The sequence below is a fragment of the Heterodontus francisci genome, chromosome 14 (assembly GCF_036365525.1).
Source record: "Heterodontus francisci isolate sHetFra1 chromosome 14, sHetFra1.hap1, whole genome shotgun sequence".
In the NCBI taxonomy this organism is placed as follows: Eukaryota; Metazoa; Chordata; class Chondrichthyes; order Heterodontiformes; family Heterodontidae; genus Heterodontus; species Heterodontus francisci.
The window spans coordinates 110,374,143-110,386,723 of NC_090384.1; the positions used below are offsets into that span (position 1 = coordinate 110,374,143).

General features: G+C 48.6%; 1 protein-coding gene across 1 annotated transcript in view; it reads right to left on the reverse strand.

Annotated features, from left to right (window-relative positions):
• Positions 1-12,581, reverse strand: part of LOC137377363 (uncharacterized oxidoreductase YjmC-like) — an 89,213-nt gene that overhangs the window by 41,605 nt on the left and 35,027 nt on the right. The window contains 2 exon segments of the mRNA XM_068046963.1: positions 7,243-7,296; positions 7,390-7,451. Of these exon segments, the coding sequence (XP_067903064.1) occupies positions 7,243-7,296; positions 7,390-7,451 (116 nt within the window).

Consider the following 12,581-nt stretch of genomic DNA (forward strand, 5'->3'; position numbering starts at 1 on the left):
TCCTGGTTTATGGGTTCACTTCCCCAGGGGTAACTAATTCTAGTTACTACAATTGAGACCGACCAAATCAACACGAGCGAGATTCAAACCTGGGACATTCCTGGTTTCGGTTAATCAGTGCTCATGTATCTGAGTGTTTGCGGGATGGGACCAGCTGCCCAGAACTCGTGAATTACAAACTACCACAGCTCATTGTGAAATTCAATTTGCTAAATCTGGTGATTCATGGACTGCAGCAGATATAATAACCATGGAAGAAGCAGATTATAAAACCTCAACTGCTTTACTGATGTCTTTCAGGGAGGGAACCTGCCAATCCTACCCAGACTGCCATGTGACTCCAGCCCATGCTACGTGATTGACCCTCAATGCCCGCTGAAGTGCCCAAACCAGCCTCTCATGGCCAATAAAAGCTGCCTAGATGGTGACCACTGTGCCCTCCCCACCGCCCCCCCCCTCCCCGCCAACCCCAGCCCCCTCCCCGCCAACCCCCACCCCCACCCCTCCCCAACACCCAGACAACAAAGAGACTGGCTGGCACTTTCACACACAGGGGCAGCCGGGCTGGTTGTGTAACTAAAGCCTCCAGTAACCAATTCTCATAGACTGATAGAATGGTTACAGCATAGAAAGAGGCCATTCGGCCTGTTGTGTCCGTGCTGGCTGTCTGCAAGAGCAACTACCTAGTTCCACTTCTCCGCCTTTTCCCCGCAGCCCTGTAAATCTTTTCTCTTCAGATAATTATCCCATTCCCTTTTGAAAGCCACGATTGAACCTGCCTCCACCGCACTCTCCGACAGAGCATTCCAGATCCTAAACACTCACTGAACCTGCCTCCACCACACTCTCAGACAGAGCATTCCAGATCCTAAACACTCACTGAACCTGCCTCCACCGCACTCTCAGGCAGTGTATTCCAGATCCTAAACACTCACTGAACATGCCTCCACCGCACTCTCAGACAGTGCATTCCAGATCCTAAACACTCACTGAACCTGCCTCCACCACACTCTCCGACAGAGCATTCCAGATCCTAAACACTCACTGAACCTGCCTCCACCACACTCTCCGACAGAGCATTCCAGATCCTAAACACTCACTGAACCTGCCTCCACCACACTCTCCGACAGTGCATTCCAGATCCTAAACACTCACTGAACCTGCTTCCACCACACTCTCCGACAGAGCATTCCAGATCCTAAACACTCACTGAACCTGCCTCCACCGCACTCTCAGACAGTGCATTCCAGATCCTAAACACTCACTGAACCTGCCTCCACCACACTCTCCGACAGAGCATTCCAGATCCTAAACACTCACTGAACCTGCCTCCACCGCACTCTCAGACAGTGCATTCCAGATCCTAAACACTCACTGTGTAGAAAAGGTTTTCCTCATGTTGCCTTTGCTTCTTTTGCCAATCACTTTAAATCAGTGACCTCTGGCTCTCGACCTTTCCACCAATGGGAACAGTTTCTCTCTATCTGCTCTGTCCAGACCCCTCATGATTTTGAACACCTCGATCAAATGTTCTCTTCAAGGAGAACAGTCCCAACTTCCCCAATATGTCCATATAACTGAAGTTCCTCAGCCCTAGAACTATTCCTGTAAATCTTTTCTGCACCCTCTCCAATACCTCCACATCCTTTCTAAAATGTAGTGCCCAGAATTGGACACAATACTCCAGTTGAGGATGAACTATTGTTTTATAAAGTTTCACCCCATAACTTCCCAGCTTTTGTAATCTATGCCCAGGATTCCATATGCTTTATTAACACGTTCTTAACCTATCCTGCTACTATGAATGATTTGTGAACATATACCCCCAGGTCCCTCTGCTCCTGCACCCCCTTTAGAATTGTACTCTCTATTTTATATTGCCCTCTCTTCGTTCTTCCTACCAAAATGTATCACTTCACACTCCTCTGCATTAAATTAGATGAGTCGACCAGCTTGTCTGTGTCCTCTTGAAGTCTATCACTATCCTCCTCACAGTTCACAATACTTCCAAGTTTTGTGTCACCCAAGTCTAGGTCATTAATATAGATCAAGAAAAGCAGGGGTCCCAACACCGACCCCTCGGGAACCCCACTATTTACATTCCTCCAGTCTGAAAAATAACCATTCACCACTACTCTGTTTTCTGACACTCAGCCAACTTTGTATCCATGCTGCCACTGTCCCTTTTATTCCATAGCCTTTAACTATTCTGACAAGCCTGTTATGTGGCACTTTATCAAATGCTTTTTGGAATCCATATACACAACATCAACCACATTACCGTCATCAACCCTCTCCGTTATCCCATCAAAAATTAGTTAAACATGATTTGCCCTTAATAAATCCATGCTGACTTCCTTAATTAATCCACATTTGTCCAAGTGACTATTAATCTTGTCCAAAATTATCGTCTCTAAAAGCTTTTGCACCACCGAGGTTAAACTGACTGGCCTGTAATTGCTGGGCTTGTCCTCATACCCTTTTTTGAACAAGGGTGTAACATTCGCAGTTCTTCTCTGGCACCACCCCTGTATCTAAGGAGGATTGGAAGATCATGGCCCGTGCCTCCGCAATTTCCACCCTTACTTCCCACAGTATCCACGGATGTATTCCATCTGCCCCTGGTGACTTATCAACTTTAAGTACAGTCAGCCTTTCTAATACTTCCTCTTTATCAATTTTTAGCCCATCCAGTGTCTCAACTAATTCCTCATTCACTATGACTTCAGTAGCATCTTCTTCCTTGGTAAGTACTCATTTAGTACCTCAGCCATGTGCTCTGCCTCGATGTGCAAAACCCCATTTTGGTCTGTAATCGGCCTCACCTCCGCTTTAACCACCTTTTTACCATTTAGCCTACAGAAGACTTTTAGATTCCTTTTTACGTTAGCTGCCAGTCTCTTCTCATAATCTCTCTTTGCTTTTCTTACTTCCTTTTTCATTTCCCCTCTGAACTTTCTATATTCAGTCGGTTCTCACTTGTAGTAGCAACCTGACATTTGTCATATGCACCTTTTTCTGCTTCATCTTACTCTCTATCTCTTTGATCATCCAGGGATCTCTGGCTATGTTTGTCTTACCTTTCCCCTTCGTGGGAATGTACCTTGACTGAACCCTACCTATCTCCTGTTCAAAGGCAGCCATTGTTTCATTACGGTTTTACCTGCCAGTCTATGCTTCCAATTTACCTGGGCCAGATCTGATCTCACTCCATTGAAGTTGGCCCTCCCCAGTAAAGGCCTGCTACCCTACCCGAACCCGATGACATGTGCTGGGGTCGGGTCGGGCCCCTCTTCTGGGTCCTGGTTTCAGGCTCGGGTCGGGCCGGACACACACAGCATGTGCTCTGCCGCTAAGTATTAAAAATAAAAAAACTTACTTGAGCTGGGAGTCCGGGAAGAAACTGAGTCTGCGCAGTGAGCAGGTGACGTCAGTATGCCTGCTTTATCACAGCTGTGCTCTCAGAATTCCTGCTATTCTCTGTGCTCTCTCTCTCTCTCTCGATGGCTGTTTATCCCTGCTGTGCTCTCAGACTTCCTGCTATTCTATCAGTGCTCTCCCTAAATGGCTGTTTTATCCCTGCTGTGCTCTCAGACTTCCTGCTATTCTGAGTGCTCTCTCTCTCTCTCTCTATGGCTGCTTTATCCCTGCTGTGCTCTCAGACTTCCTGCTATTCTCTGTGCTCTCTCTCTCTCTCTCTATGGCTGTTTATCCCTGCTGTGCTCTCAGACTTCCTGCGATTCTCTCAGTGCTCTCTCTCTCTCTCTCTATGGCTGCTTTATCCCTGCTGTGCTCTCAGACTTCCTGCTATTCTCTCAGTGCTCTCTCTAAATGGCTGTTTTATCCCTGCTGTGCTCTCAGACTTCCTGCTATTCTGAGTGCTCTCTCTCTCTCTCTCTCTCTCTCTATGGCTGCTTTATCCCTGCTGTGCTCTCAGACTTCCTGCTATTCTCTGTGCTCTCTCTCTCTCTCTCTATGGCTGTTTATCCCTGCTGTGCTCTCAGACTTCCTGCGATTCTCTCAGTGCTCTCTCTCTCTCTCTCTATGGCTGTTTATCCCTGCTGTGCTCTCAGACTTCCTGCTATTCTCTCAGTGCTCTCTCTAAATGGCTGTTTTATCCCTGCTGTGCTCTCAGACTTCCTGCTATTCTGAGTGCTCTCTCTCTCTCTCTCTCTCTCTCTATGGCTGCTTTATCCCTGCTGTGCTCTCAGACTTCCTGCTATTCTCTGTGCTCTCTCTCTCTATGGCTGTTTTTCCCTGCTGTGCTCTCAGACTTCCTGCAATTCTCTCAGTGCTCTCTCTCTCTCTCTCTATGGCTGCTTCATCCCTGCTGTGCTCTCAGACTTCCTGCAATTCTCTCAGTGCTCTCTCTCTCTCTCTCTATGGCTGCTTCATCCCTGCTGTGCTCTCAGACTTCCTGCAATTCTCTCAGTGCTCTCTCTCTCTCTCTCTCTCTCTCTATGGCTGTTTATCCCTGCTGTGCTCTAGACTTCCTGCTATTCTCTCAGTGCTCTCTCTCTCTCTCTATGGCTGTTTATCCCTGCTGTGCTCTAGACTTCCTGCTATTCTCTCAGTGCTCTCTCTCTCTCTCTATGGCTGTTTATCCCTGCTGTGCTCTAGACTTCCTGCTATTCTCTCAGTGCTCTCTCTCTCTCTCTATGGCTGTTTTATCCCTGCTGTGCTCTCAGACTTCCTGCTATTCTGAGTGCTCTCTCTCTCTCTCTCTCTATGGCTGCTTTATCCCTGCTGTGCTCTCAGACTTCCTGCAATTCTCTCAGTGCTCTCTCTCTCTCTCTCTCTCTATGGCTGTTTTTCCCTGCTGTGCTCTCAGACTTCCTGCAATTCTCTCAGTGCTCTCTCTCTCTCTCTCTATGGCTGCTTCATCCCTGCTGTGCTCTCAGACTTCCTGCAATTCTCTCAGTGCTCTCTCTCTCTCTCTCTCTCTATGGCTGTTTATCCCTGCTGTGCTCTAGACTTCCTGCTATTCTCTCAGTGCTCTCTCTCTCTCTCTATGGCTGTTTTATCCCTGCTGTGCTCTCAGACTTCCTGCTATTCTGAGTGCTCTCTCTCTCTCTCTCTCTATGGCTGCTTTATCCCTGCTGTGCTCTCAGACTTCCTGCAATTCTCTCAGTGCTCTCTCTCTCTCTCTCTCTCTATGGCTGTTTTATCCCTGCTGTGCTCTCAGACTTCCTGCTATTCTGAGTGCTCTCTCTCTCTCTCTCTCTATGGCTGCTTTATCCCTGCTGTGCTCTCAGACTTCCTGCAATTCTCTCAGTGCTCTCTCTCTCTCTCTCTCTCTCTATGGCTGTTTTTCCCTGCTGTGCTCTCAGACTTCCTGCAATTCTCTCAGTGCTCTCTCTCTCTCTCTCTCTATGGCTGCTTTATCCCTGCTGTGCTCTCAGACTTCCTGCTATTGTCTCACTGCTCTCTCGCTCTCTCCCGCTTTCTCTATGGCTGCTTTATCCCGGCTGTGCTCTCAGACTTCCTGCTATTCTGAGTGCTCTCTCTCTCCCTCTCTCTCTTTGGCTGCTTTATCCCTGCTGTGCTCTCAGACTTCCTGCTATTCTCTCAGTTCTGTCTCTCCCTCTGGCTGCTTTATCCCTGCTGTGCTCTCAGACTTCCTGCTATTCTCTCAGTGCTCTCTCTCTCTCTCCATGGCTGCTTCATCCCTGCTGTGCTCTCAGACTTCCTGCTATTCTCTCAGTGCTCTCTGTCTCTCTCTCTGGCTTCTTTATCCCTGCTGTGCTCTCAGACTTCCTGCTATTCTCTGAGTGCTCTCTCTCTCTCTCTCTATGGCTGCTTTATCCCTGCTGTGTTCTCAGACTTCCTGCTATTCTCTCAGTGCTTTCTCTCTCTCTCTGGCTGCTTCATCCCTGCTGTGCTCTCAGACTTCCTGCTATTCTCTCAGTGCTCTCTCTCTCTCTCTCTCTGGCTGCTTCATCCCTGCTGTGCTCTCAGACTTCCTGCTATTCTCTCAGTGCTCTCTCTCTCTCTCCATGGCTGCTTCATCCCTGCTGTGCTCTCAGACTTCCTGCTATTCTCTCAGTGCTCTCTCTCTCTGGCTGCTTTATCCCTGCTGTGCTCTCAGACTTCCTGCTATTCTCTCAGTGCTCTCTCTCTCTCTCTCTCTGGCTGCTTTATCCCTGCTGTGCTCTCAGACCTCCTGCTATTCTCTCAGTGCTCTCTCTCTCTCTCTCTCTGGCTGCTTTATCCCTGCTGTGCTCTCAGACTTCCTGCTATTCTCTCAGTGCTCTCTCTCTCTCTCTGGCTGCTTTATCCCTGCTGTGCTCTCAGACTTCCTGCTATTCTCTCAGTGCTCTCTCTCTCTCTCTGGCTGCTTTATCCCTGCTGTGCTCTCAGACTTCCTGCTATTCTCTCAGTGCTCTCTCTCTCTCTCTCTCTGGCTGCTTTATCCCTGCTGTGCTCTCAGACTTCCTGCTATTCTCTCAGTGCTCTCTCTCTCTCTCTCTCTGGCTGCTTTATCCCTGCTGTGCTCTCAGACTTCCTGCTATTCTCTCAGTGCTCTCTCTCTCTCTCTGGCTGCTTTATCCCTGCTGTGCTCTCAGACTTCCTGCTATTCTCTCAGTGCTCTCTCTCTCTCTCTCTCTGGCTGCTTTATCCCTGCTGTGCTCTCAGACTTCCTGCTATTCTCTCAGTGCTCTCTCTCTCTCTCTCTCTGGCTGCTTTATCCCTGCTGTGCTCTCAGACTTCCTGCTATTCTCTCAGTGCTCTCTCTCTCTCTCTCTCTGTGGCTGCTTTATCCCCGCTGTGCTCTGACTCCCTGCTATTCTCTCAGTGCTCTCTCTCTCTCTGGCTGCTTTATCCCCGCTGTGCTCTCAGACCTCCTGCTATTCTCTCAGTGCTCTCTCTCTCTCTTTGGCTGCTTTATCCCTGCTGTGCTCTCGGACTTCCTGCTATTCTCTCAGTTCTGTCTCTCCCTCTGGCTGCTTTATCCCTGCTGTGCTCTCAGACTTCCTGCTATTCTCTCAGTGCTCTCTCTCTCTCTCTCCATGGCTGCTTCATCCCTGCTGTGCTCTCAGACTTCCTGCTATTCTCTCAGTGCTCTCTCTCTCTCTCTCTCACTGCTTTATCCCTGCTGTGCTCTCAGACTTCCTGCTATTCTCTCAGTGCTCTCTCTCTCTCTCTTTGGCTGCTTTATCCCCACTGTAACTATTCTCAGTGACTGGAGTCTCCCATTAACTGATTTCTGTCACCATCGCCTCCTGTTAGCAGATACTCTACCTCCTTTGCTCTGGTTGGCACTACCAGTGGAGATGTGTTGGTGCAGCTCATTCCCTGTTGAACGTAAATGCAAAGATTGTAATAAACTGCGAGTGCAACAAGTGATATTACCAAATCATTTTGTGGTGTACAAGTTACTCTACTTACAATGAAACCGCATTTTAGAGCTTGCATGGAATAAAATCCTGCAATGCCATAGTGGTTTGATCCTGTAATGACAATGAGACACAGTAAAGCACAGCACAGCTGGAAGGGATGCACGCCCCGGATCTCTCCCCACCCATCCCAACAAAGGAATTATCAGGAAGTGAGCGATAAAGGCTGTGGAATAAACTCAGCTACTGGTAACGAGGGATTTAGATCATTGAGCTGCTTTTTAAAGTGTCCTTAATGTAGAAAATGTGGCAGCCAATTTGTACACAAGATTCCACAGACAGTAATGAGATAATGACGAGATGATCAGTTTTAGTGATGTTGGTTCAGGGATAAATATTGGCCCCAGGACACTGGGAAGAATTCTCCTGCTCTCCCGGTGTGGGATCTTTTATGCCCACATAAGAGGGCAGATGGGGCCTCGGTGCAAAGCTTCATCCAAAAGACGGGATCTCGGACAGTGCAGCACTCCCCCAGAACTGACCCTCTGACAGTGCAGCACTCCCTCAGTACTGACCTTCTGACAATGCGGCACTCCCCCAGAACTGATCCTCAGACAGTGCAGCACTCCCTCAGTACTGACCCTCTGATAGTGCAGCACTCCCTCAGTACTGATCCTCTGACAGTGCAGCACTCCTTCAGTACTAACCCTCTGACAGTGCAGCACTCCCTCAGTACTGATCCTCTGACAGTGCAGCACACCCTCAGTACTGACCCTCTGACAGTACAGCACTCCCTCAATACTGACCCTCTGACAGTGCAGCACTCCCTCAGAACTGACCCTCTGACAGTGCAGCACTCCCTCATTACTGACCCTCTGACAGTGCTGCACTCCCCCAGAACTGACCCTCCGACAGTGCAGCACTCCCTCATTACTGACCCTCTGACAGTGCAGCACTCCCTCAGTACTGTTCTACTGACAGTGCAGCACTCCCTCAGTACTGACCCTCCGACAGTGCAGCACTCCCTCAGTACTGACCCTCCGACAGTGCAGCACTCCCTCAGTACTGACCTTCTGACAATGCGGCACTCCCTCAGTACTGACCCTCCGACAGTGCAGCACTCCCTCAGTACTGACCTTCTGACAATGCGGCACTCCCCCAGAACTGACCCTCTGGGAGTTGCATTACTGGTTAAGGAGAATATCACAGCTGTACTGTGGGAGGAGACCTCAGAGGGGTTGTGCAGCGAGGCAATATGGGTGGAGCTCAGTAATAGGAAGGGTGCAGTCACGATGTTGGGGGTTTACTACAGGCCTCCCAACAGCCAGCGGGAGGTAGAGGAGCAGATATGTAGACAGATTTTGGAAAGATGTAAAGGTAACAGGGTTGTAGTGGTGGGTGATTTTAACTTACCCTATATTGACTGGGACTCACTTAGTGCTCGGGGCTTGGATGGGGCAGAATTTGTGAGGAGCATCCAGGAGGGCTTCTTGAAACAGTATGTAGATAGTCCAACTAGGGATGGGGCTATTCTGGACCTGGTATTGGGGAATGAGCACGGCCAGATGTTTCAGTAGGGGAGCATTTCGGGAACAGTGACCATAATTCCATAAGTTTTAAGGTACTTGTGGATAAGGATAAGAGTAGTCCTCGGGTGAAGGTGCTAAATTGGGGGAAGGCTAATTATAACAATATTAGGCAGGAACTGAAGAATTTAGATTGGGGGCGGCTGTTTGAGGGTAAATCAACATCTGACATGTGGGAGTCTTTCAAATGTCAGTTGATTAGAATCCAGGACCAGCATGTTCCTGTGAGGAAGAAAGACAAGTTTCAGGAAGCTTGGATAACTGACAGTGCAGCACTCCCTCAGTACTGACCCTCTGACAGTGCAGCACTCCCTCAGTACTGACCCTCTGACAGTGCAGCACTCCCTCAGTACTGTTCCTCTGACAGTGCAGCACTCCCTCAGTACTGTTCCACTGACAGTGCAGCACTCCCTCAGTACTGACCCTCTGACAGTGCAGCACTCCCTCAGTACTGTTCCACTGACAGTGCAGCACTCCCTCAGTACTGTTCCACTGACAGTGCAGCACTCCCTCAGTACTGTTCCACTGACAGTGCAGCACTCCCTCAGTACTGCATTGGGTGTGTCAGCCTGGATTATGTGTTCATGTCTGGTGTGAGGCTCAAACCCAGACTTTCTGCCCCCGAGTGCTGCCACTGAGCCACAGCTAACACTCTAAATACTCCGAGAGCCTCTCCTCATGTCACCTCTGGTTGTTTTGCCAATCACCTTAAAAATGTGTCCGTCTGGTTACCGACCCTCTGCCACTGGAGACAGTTTCTCCTTATTTACTCGAGCAAAACCCTTCACAATTTTGAACATCTCTTTAAATTTCCATATAACCATCTCTGCTCTAAGGAGAAGTCCTTTATCCCTGGGTCCATTCCAGTAAATCTCCTCTGCACCCTCTCCAAGGCCTTGTTATACAATATTTCAGCTGGGGCCTGATCAGTATTTTATTAAGGTTTAGCATAACTTCCTTATTTTTGTTCTCTCTGTGTCTATTTAGAAAACCAAAGGCCTGCGTGATTTTTTAACCAACCTTCAATCAATCTTCCTAATCTCTCCCTCAATGATCTGCTGTCTGATTTTCTATCTATTTCCATTTCTCAGTCCTGTGGGATTTTTTTAAATGTTGTCAGGATGATATAAATAGAAACTCTTGTTGTTGTGGTTTAAATGTTTGACATTGATTATTTTTCCAAAGATGCAATTCAAATCTTTGTGCAATAAATCATCTCAAACTCAACCACTGGCAGTGATGGGTAAGTAACTACAAATCTAATTATTTTTAATTCTTCTTCCTTAACAAATTCACAATTCTATCCGTATAATATCTGAAAGTTGTTCTGTTCCAATGCAATTCTTCTCAACCAGTGGCACGACAGCACCTCCACTGGAGGGGGGATGCAATTACAGCATGACCAGTTTACCTAGGCAGCTGCCATTATAAATGTAGGCACTGTCCTGATAGCACTGGTGTTGCAGTCGCTCAGGTGGAGTGCTCCTGTCCAAGCTGATCCCCGGTTGGATGGAATTTCTTATCGGTGACAGGCCCCGAAACCTTCATCAGGTGCCTCGGCCCCACAACCTGAGCTGTCTCTCGGCAATCCCCTGCTCCACTCCGTGTGGAGGGATTTCCTGTACAGGCTGCACTTGCATACCCTCCGTTTCCTTGCCCTTGTTGACCATCTGGACATGCTGTGGCATTCCATCCTGCTGTCCGGAGGAGGCTGTCTCTGCGGGAGTCCTCCCTTTGTCCATCAGGGATTTGGTGTGGAGGGTGCTGCAAACAGCCGTCCTGTGCAATAAGGTGTTAAGTTGATTCACGGACTCCAAGACCTCCTGTAATTTCTGTGGTCTGGAGGAGTCAGTGTTTCACATTTATGTAGAATGTGTGAGGTTGTAGCCCCTCTTTCATTATCGGAGGGGGCTGCTCCCAAAGTTCTGGCTGCACTTCAGGCCCATGCTCTTGTTCTTCGGCCACTTGGTGCAGATTGAGGGATCTCCTCATGGGACTGCTCCTGGGCCTGGCCAAGGTGGCCATCAACAGGTCCAGGAAGTGGGTCGCCCTGCCTCTCTTCCACAGCTACGTCCACACCTGGGTGTCCCTGGAGAGGGAGCTCGTGATGTCTGCTTGCGGCCTTCCACGACCAATAGGCACCGGGGCAGGTGGGGGTGAAGGTGGAAACTGGAGTGCATCATAGGAACAGGATCAGGCCATTCAGCCCATTAACCCTGCTCCACCATTCAATACAATCATGGCTGATCATCCACTTCAATGCCTTTTTCCCCACACTATCCTCATATCTCTTTCTGTCATTTATATTTAAAAATTTGTCAATCTCTGCTTTAAACATACTCAATGACTGAGCTACCACAGCTCTCTGGGGTAGAGAATTCCAAAGATTCACAACCCTCTGAGTAAAGAAATTTCTCCTCATCTCTGTCCTAAGTGGCTTCCCCCTTAATTGGAAATTGTGTCCCCTGGTTCTAGACTCCCCAACCGGGGAGTTCAAATTTTTCCACATTATATTCCATCTGCCAAATTCTTGCCCACTCACTAAGTCTTTCCAAATCCCCTTGAAGCCACTTTGCATCTTCCTCTCAACAAACATTCCCACCTAGTTTTGGGTCACCCGCGAACTTGGAAATACTACATTTGGTCCCCACATCCAAGTCATTGATATGTATTGTGAACAGCTGGGGCCCAAGCACTGATCGCTGCGGTACCCCACTAGTCACAGCCTGCCAATGCGAGAATGGCCCGTTTATTCCTACCCCTGGAAAAGTTACTTTAGTCTGATCAGCTAATGTTCCTTTAAATTTTGGAGCTTTTTTTCAGTTACTGTGTATTCGTGGTGCCCCTTTCAGAAAAGGCACTTAGTTCCTCTTTATTGGCAACTTTCTGATTGGTTCAAAAGAGGATAAATGTGGGCATAGATTTATAATGGAATCATAAAATAAAGACAGAATTTATGGCCCCGATGTTAATCTGAAGGCAGTTTCCAAACTGGAGGGGTTGTTGGGAGGCAGTGGGGGGAGGGGCAGGTGTGGGATTGCATGGACAAAACCTGTTAGTCATAAAATCAGATTGGAATCTTTTTTGATTTGTTCTTGGAATGTGGGTGTCACTGGCCAGGCCAGCATTTATTGCCCATCCCTAATTGTCCTTGAGAAGGTGGTGGTGAGCTGCCTTCTTGAACCGCTGCAGTCCATGTGGGGTAGGTACACCCACAGTGCTGTTAGGAAGGGAGTTCCAGGATTTTGACCCAGCGACAGTGAAGGAACGGCGATATAGTTCCAAGTCAGGATGGTGTGTGACTTGGAGGGGAACTTGCAGGTGGTGGTGTTCCCATGTATTTGCTGCCCTTGTCCTTCTAGTTGGTAGAGGTCGCAGGTTTGGAAGGTGCTGTCTAAGGAACCTTGGTGCATTGCTGCAGTGCATCTTGTAGATGGTACACACTGCTGCCACTGTGTGTCAGTGGTGGAGGGAGTGAATGTTGAAGGTGGTGGAGTCAGGAGTGTGATGGAATTCTCTCCACTTGCCAGGATGGGTGCAGCTCCAACAACACTCAAGATTAGATCATTAAACCACTTGTTACATTTACACCCCTGAGCTGGGCACGATACCCCTGGTTCCACCTCCTCAGCTACCTTCAGTCACACCTTCTTGGTGA